Genomic DNA, 14,264 nt, shown 5'->3' with positions numbered 1-14,264 from the left:
GGGGAGGTGCAGTTTCCTCTTTCTCTGATTCTGATAAAACCAGGTGCTGGGATTCAGGCACAGCTACTTGTTCTTTGTCTTGCCTAATTTTTTCCTTTGTCTCTGCCTGTGAAACTCCAAGTCCAGTTAAAGATTTTGCCTTTTGGATGTCTTTCAGGTTTTCCTTATTCTTCAGTGAAGTTTCCTGCTGAGGCACAGGTGTCTCAATTGACATTTTTCCCACTTTTTCCCCTCCCTCCCTAGCTGCAACTGAGGGTTCCATCACATAGTCTGGGGCCCTTGGAGAATGGGGCTCCATTTCTTTATGCTGCAAGGAAGCTGGGTATTCAGGTGGAGTGACCTGGGAGTTGGGCATGATTTCTTCCTTGCTTACTTTTGAAAAAGACAAATGTTCAGATGCCCCTTTTTGAGCATGTGCAAGTTCCGGTCCTAGCTCTTTCTTCACTTCTTCAGTTGATTCTGCTGGGATTGACACTTGAGGTCTAGTTACAGAAGTTTCTGGTAAAACAGGCTTGAGTTTTTCTTTCTCAGATGAGCCTGCCTTCATGAAGGCAGGTACTGATGAATCAGGTTGGGTTTCTTCCTTCTCTCTTTCTTCAGTTGAAGATGGTGGAATTGAGTATTCAGACTCAAGTACCTGAGAGAGACCTTTAATTTTTTGCTTCTGTGACAAAACAAGATATTCAGATACAGATTTGGCAGCTGTTTGGGAGCTGGGCTTGACTTCTCCCTTCTCTGCTTCAGCTGTTGAAGGTGGCAGATTCAATTGTTCAGACTCTGGCACTGAAAAAGAATGTTGAGCTTTTTGCCTCTGAGATAAAATGGTATGCTCAGGGACAGGCATTGTAGGTGCTTGGGTCTCAGTTTTTTCCTTCTCTGCTTCAGAAAAAATGGAATGTTCTGAAACAGATATTGCAGTTTGCAATGAACCAGATTCACTGTCTTTCTTCTCTGGTTCAGGTGTTGTATAAGGGGGGACTGAAAAGTCAGAGGCTGAGTCTGGTGAAAAAGGCTCGATCTCTTCATTCTCTTCTTCAGTCCAAATGGTGTGTTCAGAAGGGGATGTTGAGCATGGTGGGTAATCCCTTTCAAATTCTTCTTTTTCTGACTCTCGAACTGCATGAGGTGAGAATGAGTATTCAGACACAAATGCTGAATCTGGAGAAAAGGGTCCAATATCATCTTTTTCTGCTTCAGATATAATCATATGTTCAGCCACAGCTACTGAGCTTAGAGGAGTGTGCTGGCTGGTTTCTTCCTTCTGTTCCTGTGAGGCATATAGAGGAACTGAATACTCAGAAGCAGATGTAGAATCTGGTGTATAACGTTCACTTTCGAGAGTCTCATCTTCTGAGAAGATGGTGGCTTCAGGTGTAGATGCTAAATGTGTAGGGGTTTCGCATCCAATGCTTTCCTCTTCTACTGTAGGAGATGTAGAATACTCAGATACAGATGTGAACTCTGGGGAGTAAGGCATAGTCTCTTCTGACAAAATTTCATATTCGGATGCTGACACTACAGCTGGTGGAGAAACTGGCTTAGTTTCTTTTTCCTCTAGTTCATGGGTTGAATATGATAGACTTGAAAACTCAGATGCAAAGTCTGAATCTGGAGAAATAGGCCCAATTTCCTCTCTCTCTTTCTCTAATAAAGCCACATGTTCTGAAGTGGATGTGGTCAATGGCGGTAAGTAGGGTTCAGCTTCTTCTCTCTCCCCTTCATGAACCAAATGTGGTGGGATGGCATTTTCAGAGGGAGATGGGCTTTCTGGGTAATCAATTTCAATGATTTCTTCTTCTGATACATATGAGGGTTCAAGTTCTGGCCCTGAAGTTATTGGCAAGGAAACACCCTCCTCTTTCTCTTTCATTTCTCCCAAGACTGGAGGTTCAGACAAAGAAACTGATGATTCAGGCTTAGTCTCTTCCATCTCCCCTTCACCAGTTGGAGAAACTGGCTCTTCTTTTTCTGAAGAAGACAGTCCCAGGTTGTCTACCTTTATACCAAAAGGACCTGGGGCAGATGCTTTAATGACTGGTGAATCTGACTCAAAGGCTTCCTCTTCTGCCTTAGTTGATGTGAGATTCTCAGAAATAGATGTAACAGCAGTTGCCAATAAATCAGATTCTCTTTCTTCTTCTCCAACCTCATCCACAAAAGATGGTGACGTTGAAAGTGTGGGTGATGAAACTACTGCTTGTTGCATATCAGCTTTAAACTCTTCCTTCTCCATTTTGGGGGCCATCAATTGGGTTGCAGCATCTGGAGAATACATTTGTATTTCCTGCATTGATGCTTCTTCATCTGGAAGTGTTGAAGCTGACAATGGAAGACTCTGAGGCGCCATAGTTTCATTACTAGAATATGAGGAAACAGTACGTTTGAGCCCAGCTGCATTTAGGGGTGAATACGAATCAATTTCCTTTGGCTTTTCTATATCCTTAAGAACTGATGGCACTGGCCTGGACTCTTTAGACATTGCTTCTCTCCAGGGTGGAGAAAGCTGCTTTTCTTTATTACTCTCTATATTTTGGGTCATTGGTTTGCTTGTTTTGGAAGCTATGCTAGGGTCCTGATTTGTCACTTCTGGTTCTAAAGTAATAGATGCATCTTTCCCCTTTCTGTAATTGATTTCCTTAATTACATAACCCTTTGGCAAAGTTCCATAAAATTGCAGGGGAATTATTTCTTCTTTCACTGAATTGAACATTTTAATTTTATATTGGACTGTTCCTATATAAACTGGTCTTAATACTAATGGTTTGTGTTCTTTGTATATTGCCCCAGTGATGGGGGGTGTGCTTGAGACAGTCTTCTTTTTCCTATTTTTATCATAAGTACCAATAGATGACTTTTCTTGTTCTGACTTTCCATCTGAAATTGAAGCTTTGTCTTTTGCATTTGCTGGGACATCTGCTTGCCCTTCCAAGGAGTGTCTCTTTTTGCCTCCTTTCCGACGCAAAGCTGGGGAGCCATGCTTTGAAGATGTCTTACGGGTTCTTTTCCGAACCTTTTTACCTTCATCCAAGATAAAAGAAATGTTCCCCGGAGGAGAACTTACTGTTGACCCTTCCATACTATACATATCAGAAGTTAAACTACTTTCTGAAGCCCAGGGAGTGGAGGACCTACTCGAGCTGGTCTCCCAGGTTATTCCACTATCTTCACGTTGAACTGTTACCATGGAAAAGGAGGGGTCAGATATAATACACTCCTGCTTGGTCTTGTCCTCTTCATTCTGGTCTGTTAACCTAGAATGATAATAAGAATAATAAAATGATCATACCACATTTTAACTGTTCATCAACTCTTATTAAATTAAAATATAAAAGGCAAAATCTGATATACCTAAAGTAAATAATAAAACACCAACATGGTACATGTATTTTACTCCTAAGATGACCAAAAATGGCCAAGCATGTAAAATATTGGAATGAATTGAAGTCAAAATTTGGGCCCATAACTTTTGAAGATACTAAGGCTTATAAGAATTCTGAGTAGAACTAAATCAATATACCTCTCGCTCAACATATTTGAAATCAAATTCATCTTCCCCACCAAATCAGTCCCTCTGTTCTTACCACCATTTTCTTTCAATTTCCTCTCCCAGTCATCCAGGTTCAGAATTTCAGAGTCATCTTCAAACATCCCATCTCCCTTGCTTCCCACCTCCTACTTTATCTTGTTCTCTCAGAAACTTCATAATTTTTCAATCCAATAGCATCTATCCAGTCCCTGTCCCCTTTGATCTATACTACTTCCCACCCCTACTTAATGTATCTTTCTTTCTCTTTCTTCAGCTTCCTTGTCACTACTCTCTCCCAATTCTCTCTTCCTGCCTGTTTTAGAAAATCCACAGTGTCCTTTGCTAGTTTAATATCCATATCCCATCCCTTTATTATGAGTGTCCCTCAAAGCTCTGTCCCAGGGCCTCTTCTCTTCTGATTCTATATCTTTCCCTTGATGATAGATTTCATATGCCCCCATGGATTCAATCTTTACCTCTATGCAAATGAGATCCAAGTCTCTTTATAATCTCAATCTAATTCCTATCTCTCTCTTAAATTCTTGTCCCATATCTCCATCTACCTGATGAACACCTCTTCCTGAAGGTCCATTAACAACCCCAATTCAAGTTGCCTAACCTGGAACTCATCAGACTTTTCTTTTGTTCTGGACCTATTATTTAATTAGCATGGTGAACTCCTGATAGATAAGCAACTTATCTGTAATCATGCTCTTGAACAATTACTTGCCTAGGGAACTGGAGGTTTCAGCCTCTTGCCCATGGTCACATAGCTAATTTATGTCAGAATCAGAAGTTGAATGCAGGTCTTCCTGACTCCAAGGCCAGCCTCTCAAACTCATCCTTCCCCTCAAATCTGCCCCTCTAATCAACTTTACTGTTTCTTTTGATGGCACCACTGCCTTCCCAGTCACCCAGCTCTGAAACTGTAGGGTCATCTTTATTTTTTCCCTCTCTCTCATGGTACCCTTCCTATATACAATCTCTTGCCACATTCTATTAGTTGTTATGTCCAAGAGAACCATGACACCCTTAGTATTGAGTTCCTTCTTTCCACTCACACTGTCACTGCTCTGCCTTAGGCCCTTATCTCCACTTACTAGGATTATTGTGATAGTCTATAAAATTGGCATCAGGCTCCTCCCTCTCCAATCCATCCCCCACATAATTGTAAAAATAGCATTCCTAAGGCACAGGTCTACTCATGTCATTTCTCTGCTCAGAAACCTTTGATGATTTCTATAGATTGCTTCTAGATTAAAATATAAACTCATCACATTTAAGGCATTTTACAATCTCACTCTGACCTATATATTCAGATTTTTTTCATATTATTCTCCTTCACATACTATACATTCCAGTCAAATGTTCTGTTTCCTCAAATCAACCATGTCATTTCCTACTTCCATGCATTTGTAGCAACCTCATGCCTTGAATTCTTCTTATTCTCCACTTTTCACAATCATGCTTTAAGATTCGTCTGAGGAACAGTCCTTTCTGATTCCCTCGATTGGAAGTTTCCCTCCCTCCTCAAATATTACTGTAGTGCCTTATCTAGATAATGTTTCTAGAATCCATCACTCCCTATTTTATATTATACTCATATGGGAACATGTTGTATCCTTCTTCCCTCAGTAGAAGGCAAAATACTTGATGGCAGAACTATTTCCTTTTGTCTTTGCATCTCTAGCACCTAGGACAGTGCCCATCGTGAGCCAGATGAAGAAAAAGGAGACCAGACATTCACATTGATTCACTACTAAAGGAGTCAGGAGTTAGTTCAGCCGTTCTGGAAGGCTATTTGTAAATATACAGTAAACAGTTAACAGATTGTTCATGTTTTTTGACCCAGAGATTCCACATCTGTCGCGCAGTAATAGTATAGTTATTGATAATGATTATTCATTATTTCAGGCTAGAGTCTGGACTTGTGATTTCAGTAGTCTAGAGCAAAGGTTTCCAAATTTTCTTAACTCATAGCATCCTTAATGTCTCAATAAATTTTCCATAGTACCTCTAGACCAAAAGAAATACCTAGCAGTTTTGAAAAACTCCTACCAAAGTAGATCAACACATTCTCTGAAATTTATGATATTAGACTAATATAGAAATATGTTTTACATGATTGCACATGTACAAGTTATGTCAAACTGCTTACCTTCTCAGGGAGGAGGAAGAAGTGAAAGAGGAAGGGAGAAAAATTTGGAACTCAAAATCTTATCTAAAAAATGAATGTTGAAATTTATAATCTTAGAGAATTACCTAAAACAGAAGTGTCAAACCAGGGGCCTTCAAGCAGCCAGGTTAATATATAATTGGGAAATGTTTAACAAAATAAATAAAAATACAATACACCATAGATAATAGCAATTTGTGATTTTCCAAGTCAATATGCAGCCCATAGGAATCTGTTTCTATTTGAGTTTGACAGCACTAGTCTAAAGTACTGACAGATTCGGTGACTTGCCCAGGGTCACACAAGCCAATATGTGTCAGGAGCAACCTGGCCAGCATTCAGTCTACTACACATGCTGTCTCTCTTGTTCATGATTACAAACTGAAAACGAAATTTGTCTTCAGTGATTAGGGAGTGGATAAAGACTTGGTAGCCTTGATTGTAATAGAATATTTCTGTGCTGTAAAGAAAGAGGAATATAAAGTATTCAAAGAAACGTGGAAAGACTTGTATGAAGTAAAGGCAGAGTAAATAAAGCAGAGCCAAAGGAATAATGGGCACAGTAACTACAACAGTGTAAATTAACATCAACATGGAGAGGAAACAAAACTCTGATCAAATATAACAATGCTAGTGCCATGCTGTTAGAGTTAAAAGTTCACATCTCTCCTTCCCATTAACAATCAATGAACTTTTTTCAAAGAATGTACTCTGTACAGGGATTTGTTCCAGTGTTTGTTGGGCAGTGCCTGTTGTGTCAAAACAAAATATATCAATACTTTAAAGGAAAAAAAGAAAAAGTTTAGCAGGAGGAAGCAAACAAGAGGTATGTGTACTATAGCTAGCTCTGAGTTTCAGTGTTAGCTCAAAGAACCATTATAAAGGGTGAAAATGTTCCCATTTTCACTAGTTATTATACCTCACTTCTCCCCCTCACCCCATTGTGTGTTGTGTTCCCATTGTACTTTATAATAAGATACTTTTAAAACCAGAATAGTGTCTAAAGTGCTATTATTAGGGACCAAGAAAACCTCTGAGATGGAGGAAACCCTACAGTTTTCTCTTCTCAGGAGCCCGAAGGTTCAGAGAACAGAGCTGCCCTAAACTTGGGGGGACGCAAAGCCAATCTTGGTATGACTGACTTCCTCCCAGTGCTGGTCCTCCTGCCACTACCCAGGCTACCCTGCTAATCCTGAACCAATCTTTCTGAACCCATAGTTTTCCTTTTCACATCACCTCCCATTGAGATTACCAGTTTGTCTCACATTTCTAGTGTGCACTATTTGTGACCTTGCAGGTAAAAGTTCACTTTTCCATGAGCCCTAAAGCCACCTCCGTCACCCACAGCCTGAAAGCCTGGACTCAGATACTTAAGGCTCTGCTTCCTCAGTCAAGGAACTACACTATATCTAGAAAAGAAATCTCATAAAGAAACACACTTCAAAAAAATCAATGTGCTAAGTTCAAGCTCAAACTCTAGGGGGAATTACCTGCAAACTTCCATCAGTATAGTCTCCCAGAGGAGAAGAGCACAGGAAATTCTCTAGTTCCTCTTGTATTGGCTACCCAGAATCACAGAATCTCAGAGCTGGAGGGGACTTCAAAAGCCAACTAGCCCAGGCGTTCTTTACCTTTTTTTGTGACATGGACTACTTTGGCAATCTGGTGAAGCCTATAGCCCCCTTCTCTTCTAGGAGAGTAAAGTTTTTAAATGTATAAAATTAAATATATTGATCTGTATCGTACTGCTTGCCTTCTCAAGGAGGGGAAAAGGGAGGAAAAGAGAGAATTTGGAACTCTGAATTTTAAAAAACAATTGTTAAAAATTGTTTTGACATGTAATTGGAAAAAATAAAATATTAAAAACAAAAAAATGAAACATTGCATTACAAAGGAAACAATTACATTGAAATACATCAACTATTATTATGAAAATATTAAAAACAAGTTCATGGACTAGTCCAGGGGTGGGGAACTTGCAGCCTCGAGGCCACACGTGGCCTTCCAGGTCCTCAGGTTCGGCTGTTTGACTAAGTCCAAAGTACCCCTGGTAATCCAACCCATCCCTGAACAAGAATCTACCCTACAAAATCCCTTACAACTAGTCATGAAGCCTCCATTTGGAGATCTTCAATGAGGAAGAATCTGTGATATTTCTAAATAGTTAGAAACAACTTCTTCTCCTCTTTTTTCTCCTTCTCCTTCTCCTTCTCCTTCTCCTTCTTCTTCTTCTTGGATTTAAGTGACTTGCCCAGGGTCACACAACTAGTAAGTGTCTGAGGCCAACATTTGAATTTGAATTCAGTCCTCCTGACTCCAGGGCCGGTGCTCTTTCTGTTGTGCCACCTAGCTTCCCCTTCTCTACAACTTCTGCTCATTGCACATAATTCTGACCTCTAGGATTAAGCAGAAAAAGTCTAATATCTCTTTCTCTCTCTCTCTCTCTCTCTCTCGACAGCCCTTGAGATATTCGAAGACATACTAGCATTGCCTCCAGCCCAAATCTTTTTTTTCCCCTAAGGTCAACATCTTTAGTTTCTTCAACTGATCTTTATAAGTGGCATGATTATTAAATCCTGGAGACTCCTGGTTAAAAAGAACAGCAGCGCCCCAGAAGCTATATGCCACATAATAGGTGTTCTCAAATTTGTGCACATTCAGAGGCTATCTTGATACTAGAGATCAAGGAATTGGGATTGGGAGAAATTAGTCTCTAGGTGTAGAAAAGAAAGGCTCATGGATGAAGAGTAATAGTGAGGATAATAGAGTAGATTCTGGGTTCCAAGAACAGAAGAGTCAACAAGAAGGAGAGAGGGAAGAGCCAACAGCTGGGCATCAACGTAGCTCTGAGTATGAAGGAGAGAAGGAATAAGGAAGAGAGATAAAGGGAAAATAAGAAGGAAAAAAGTGTCTTTCCAGGATTTGAAGCACTAGGGCAGATGTAAGTCCTGATTGAAGGGTATAGAGAAAGAATAAGTGCCTGGGTGACGGCATAGATGGCATTCCTCTCTGGCTGTGTGGTCTCTGGGACCTAACACCCTTCTTTGTGACAATCTTGGCTTTGGGAGAAATAATGAGTCTGATCAGATTTGACCATGCAAATTGCACATTTCTGAGTTCCTTGTAGTTTCTGCATAGGAAGAGAATTCCTAGGGAGGAGAAGAAGGATGCAATTGTAGCTTTAAAGTTTGCAAAACATTTTACATGCGGTACCTCATTTGATCTTCATGTTAATTCTATTAGATAGGTACCATAGACATTTCTATACTCCTTTTACAGATGAAGAAACTCAAATTCAGAGAGGTGACTAGCTCACAAAGTTAGTACATAAGAGATGAGATTTGAACCAGGGTCCCTCCTGACTTCAAGGCCTGCACTCTCTCAATTACCCTTCTGCCTCTCTGAATTTTGTATCTCCCCCAGCCTTCTACATAATATTCTATGCAAATTAGGTACCCAACAAACAGCTGCTTATTGTATTTTTATATCGCTTTTGGTTCATGGGTAGACAGTGCCCACAAAGCAATGCACACAAAGCAGTGCACACAAAGCAGACAGTGCACACAAAGTAGACAGTGCACACAAAGCAGACTTGGTCATCAGGATGTCTGGGATAGCCTATTGCACACTATAATATTTTGCCATAACTTGGTCTATTTACCCAGTACTGATTCCTTCAGGACTATGACTATATGTTTAGGGGGAGGAATCAGGATGCTCATTCTCTTGTTCTATTTCTTGCATCAGGTCTTGCGTAGGGTGGCTCTTCCATGTTTTGCTCACAGGCTTCGTTTCTGAGAAAAGCAAAGAGGAGGAGGTGCTTTTTGGTGATATAAAAGGTAATCCATAACCCAGATATCATTGAAAGCTGCCCACAAATGGAAGGGAGAAATAAAATTCATAGGTGTCTGTTGGAAGCCTTGCTCCACCATCTGTCCAAATTCTTTTTGATCTTCTCAAAGAACCAACCTGAAGCAGGAGCACCAAAGCTCATTGCTCTGACCAAATAAAGACGCCTCAAGCTTTGGGACCAACTTTTACAGCTAATGGAGACCAAAATAAAACACAAGGTCTAAAGCGTCAATTGTCTTAACTCTTAAGGGATTTAAACGGTTTTTTAAGCCACTTATTTCTAAATTCCTCTTTGGCATCTAGTGATGTCACCCATCCCCCCGCCCGCCCCCAATAATGACCCAGGCTAGACACACACACTCAACTTCCTCTTTCTTGTTCAATCTGTCAGCAAGGCTCTTGATTTCTTTCTCACAGTGTCTGTCCCCTTCACTCCTCTGTTTCAATTGTCACCTCCACCAACCATGCTCAGGACCTTGTGATACCACCCAAATAATTGGAATAATTTCCTAGACCATAGGATCATGGGATCACAGATTTAGAGCTAATAGATTTTAGAAATCATCTTATCCAAGCCTCCATTTATGATTATGGAGAAAGTGGAAGCTCAGAGAAAGGGAAGTGACTTGTCCAAGGTTACCAAGGTAGCAAGAGGCAGTGCCTTGGTTTAAACTCAAGCTACATGACTCCAAAATCTAGCATCCCATGCCCTGATCATGTAACCTGCCCAGACATTCTCCTTGCCTCCATCCAGTCTTTGGGCTCTCTAATCCATTCTACATACAACTGCTAGGATAATCTTCTTTCCCCCCTCACAAACCTATAGAAGTAGAATGGTCTGCCTGGCTTCCCATCCCTGCTTCCTTCTAATTCTAGAAATTTTTACCTACTTAACTCAACCAACAGACTCAGCTCCATCTCCACTCTGGGATATTGGCTAGCCCAATGTGGCTGTATAGAAGTATACATGAATGAAAGCAGTGAGAGAAGCTAGAAAGATAAGGAGATATGAGGGTATAGAAGGCCTTGAATGCCAGGCTTAAATGTTATCTTTGACCCTTCCCTTTCCCTAACTTCCTACATACAACCAGCATGTAAAGTCTCATCTATTGCAAGGCCTTATCAATTCTGCCAGTGTAATAGCTTTCTAATTGGCTCCTGACTGTCTATTCCTATTACCACCCCTCTAGACTCTGAGGATCTCCCCCCTGCAATAACCTCCTCACTAATCTTTTTGCCCACACCAATTCATCCTGTCTTTTGCTGTCAAATCACTCTTTCTTACTCATAGCTCAGATCATGTCTGTCCTCTACTCAAAGCCCTCCAATTGTTCCTGAACAAAATTCTAAATATTTATCCTGGCATTCAAAGTCCTCTACAACCTCATGCTCCCTACATTCTTCTTAATTCATACTACTTCCCTCCATATTGGCAACACTCTAGCCAAAATGGAATGCTTGATGTCTGTTGTATGCTTACGGTGCTTTCCCACTTCCATTCCTTTATCCACACTCTGCTTTATGCCAGAGATGCCTTCACTGTTCCTCTCCACTTAGCTCTATCTTTAGGAATCCTAGCTATCCTTTAGGACCCAACTCAAAAGCCACCTCTTGCATAATGTCTTTCCAATCCTCCAGTTGGATATGTGATTCCCTTTCATGGAGGTCACACATCACTTTGTGCTTCTTTTACTCTTTTATTATGTTCCATTTTAATTATTGTATAGTCATTACACACTACTGCATGTGTATGTGGGAGAGACAGAACACCTCTAGGAGATTGTATCTCTTCTGATTAAACCCAGTTCATTGTTCATTTACAATACCTGTCCAAAATCAGTATACTGATGGGCTAATCAAGTGCTTGTCAGAATTAGGGCAATCTGCACTTTTCATTTACTTTGTTTTTCCATTGTGCACTGCCAGGACCATCTCTTTCAAGAGGTCATGATTTTCACTAAGGATGTTCCATAATGTTCATAGACTTGATGCTATCAATCAATTAATCATTCAGCCTACATTTTGAAAATGTCTCCTATATGACACACACACTAGGCTCTGGGGACTCAAAGACAAATATAAAACAGTCCCTGCCCTCAAGGAACTTACATTATGTCAGCACAATCTCATCCATGAGCTTGAGCATCTAGAGAACTTTGTCATCAAGAGACATACATTTTCTAGTTGAAACTGGACAGGACATCTTGGTAACACCTTTGGAGAACCTACATCTCTCTCAGTGAGTCAATATCTCCTTTGCTGTTGATGATTAGTGGAGCCTTGAATAAAGTTGTCTTCATCTTTTAATTTGTCATGGAATCTAAAAGATTTTAATATATGTAGGAAAGTACTTCATTTCATATGAAACTTTAAGATTGCACTTATATCTACCAAATTAAGTGATTTTGGGGGGTAATCAACAAAAATAGACATAAAGAGATCTTTTCTCTATTTTTTATCTCTATTCCTTAATCACTTCTATGACCATAAAATTGTGAACACTGATCTGCTACAGAGAATAATTTGCAAAAGCCCATATGCTCTGTTCTCATGTTTTCATCAAGGATATCATCAGTGTATGTATAGATCATTCTCATACGCATTTTTATAGAAATTAATGTGCAAGATTTCTTGAAACATCACAATGGGATAATTCTGTTTATCAGTCCTCTGAATAGTAACCAAGAGGCAACGTGGCAGAGTGGTTCCAAGCCCTGCCTCTGACACATTGTGACTGTGTGACCCTGGGCAAGTCCCTTTACATCCCACTGCTCTAGGCAACTCTCTAAGACTCTAAGTGGCAGAGAAGGGGCCAACCTGAACTGCTAAAGGGCATTCCTCACTGAGAGCTTCTTACACCAAATGAAATCTCTGGTCCAATCCCTATCCCTGAACATTAATATCATAAAACAGAGAAGACAGACCCAAACAAATTAGCAAGGAACAATAAAAAAGGGAAATATTTTTTGTCCTGTATTCTCTTCTACTTCCGCCTGAAGTTCTACCACCTTTGCCTCTTTAGAAACGTCAGTTAATAATTGGCAATTTTGACACCAGGGACCAGCAACACCTCAAATCATCTTCAAATTAACCCAATAGTGACATGGGACATTGTCTAATGGGGAAATAAAAATGCAAACATAACAAATATAAAAATGGAACAATTATTTAAAAATCATGGTTTAAAATATTTGCACCCTCAAAATTTCAGGACTCTGTTCTGATCATTATAGCTACTTATAGCTCTGCAAAATGCTAACTTAAAAATAACGTCTAATCAGGAACCAACCTAATCTGATATTCTTATTTGGTTCTACAATAACCAGATTTCAGGTGAAATGATATCACACAGGTACTTAGCCCCGTAGGAACAATATTCTGCTGGAATCTTATTTTTGTATCAATGTTAATTGGAGATATTGGTCTTTAGCTCTCTCTCTTTGCTTCATCTCTCTCTAGTTGAGGTATTATTGGGACCTTATTTGTCTCATGAAAGGAGTTTAGTTGACATTTTCATTCTTTATTTTTGAGACTAATTTGTGTGGCATTGCTCTCAGTGTGTCTCGTAGACACGACCCGTAAATCCGTCTCAGTCAGGAAGGATTGTTTTATTTTTTTGTAGTTGTTTTTCATGGCCTGTTCAGTTTCATTTTCTGAGATTTAATTGTTCACGATCTCCATTTTTACATCCTGCTAATTTGAGTGTCTTATCCCTCCATAGGTAATTATCCATTTCTCTTCAATTGTCAGTTTTGCTAGTATACAACTGTGCCTGAAATAGTGATTAAAGAGCTGGCCTTGGAGTCAGGAAGACCTGGGTTGGAGTCCTGCCTTTAATCAGACTGCATGACCCTGAGCAATTCTCTGAGCCAGTAAACACCCCCCAGATAACTCTTTAAGACTTTTAAGTTCCAGACAAGGTGCTGGCCTATATTGGTGATGAAAGTTCCTTATCAGGAATATCCTACACCAATGAAATTAAAAGTCTGATAACAAATAAATTTAGTAAATTCTGAAAATCATTTTTTAATTTATTCTGTTTTCTAATTTTTAAAAAAATTGGCAAATTGATTTTCCTCTTTCTTTTCTGATCAGTTTAGCTAAATGCATATTTGGTTTTGTTAGTCTTGTCAAAGAACCAGCCTTTCATTTGATCATTTCTATTGTCCTTTTTGTTTTCCATTTTATCTATTTTCCTTCCAATTTTCAAGATTTCCACTTTTGTGCTTATTTGATATTTGTTGATTTGGGAATACTTGAAGTGGATGGATAGCCAGATAAAGATATGATTGGGTTTTGTAACATCACAGTGTGGCTTGGTTAAAATTTATTATTATTGTCATTGGGTAATGACATTGATCAAGGTAACTTTGTACCTGTACTGTCCTGACATTTAGTATACTACTCATGCCATGGTTGGTCTTATATTGCCACACTTTTCCTTTACTTCTAAACTGGGTTTTAAACTTCTCCAAACATACTTAGTGCCATACTTAAAGAGGAGTTTCAATGTGCAGATTATACTACATTGGTCTACAGTCAACTCAAGTCCTGAGTCTAAGAAGAGCAGAAACAGTAGAGGAAGAGTAGAAAACTCTTCCAATGTAGGAAATGGTCATGGTCATTCTTCTCCAAAATAAATACACGGAGGTGAAAGCACATGTGGTGTGTGTGTGTGTGTGTGTGTGTGTGTGTGTGTGTGTGTGTGTG

At 39.6% G+C, this 14,264-nt stretch overlaps 1 protein-coding gene across 1 annotated transcript in view; it reads right to left on the bottom strand.

Annotated features, from left to right (window-relative positions):
- Positions 1-14,264, bottom strand: part of CMYA5 (cardiomyopathy associated 5) — a 121,413-nt gene that overhangs the window by 77,837 nt on the left and 29,312 nt on the right. The window contains 1 exon segment of the mRNA XM_027863342.1: positions 1-3,251. This exon segment is cut by the window's left edge and continues 1,437 nt beyond it. Within this exon segment, the coding sequence (XP_027719143.1) occupies positions 1-3,251 (3,251 nt within the window).

The sequence above is a fragment of the Vombatus ursinus genome, unplaced genomic scaffold (assembly GCF_900497805.2).
Source record: "Vombatus ursinus unplaced genomic scaffold, bare-nosed wombat genome assembly UNPS02014772.1, whole genome shotgun sequence".
In the NCBI taxonomy this organism is placed as follows: Eukaryota; Metazoa; Chordata; class Mammalia; order Diprotodontia; family Vombatidae; genus Vombatus; species Vombatus ursinus.
Note: the sequence above shows the minus strand (reverse complement) of the source record. Positions and strands in the feature narration are given on the sequence as shown.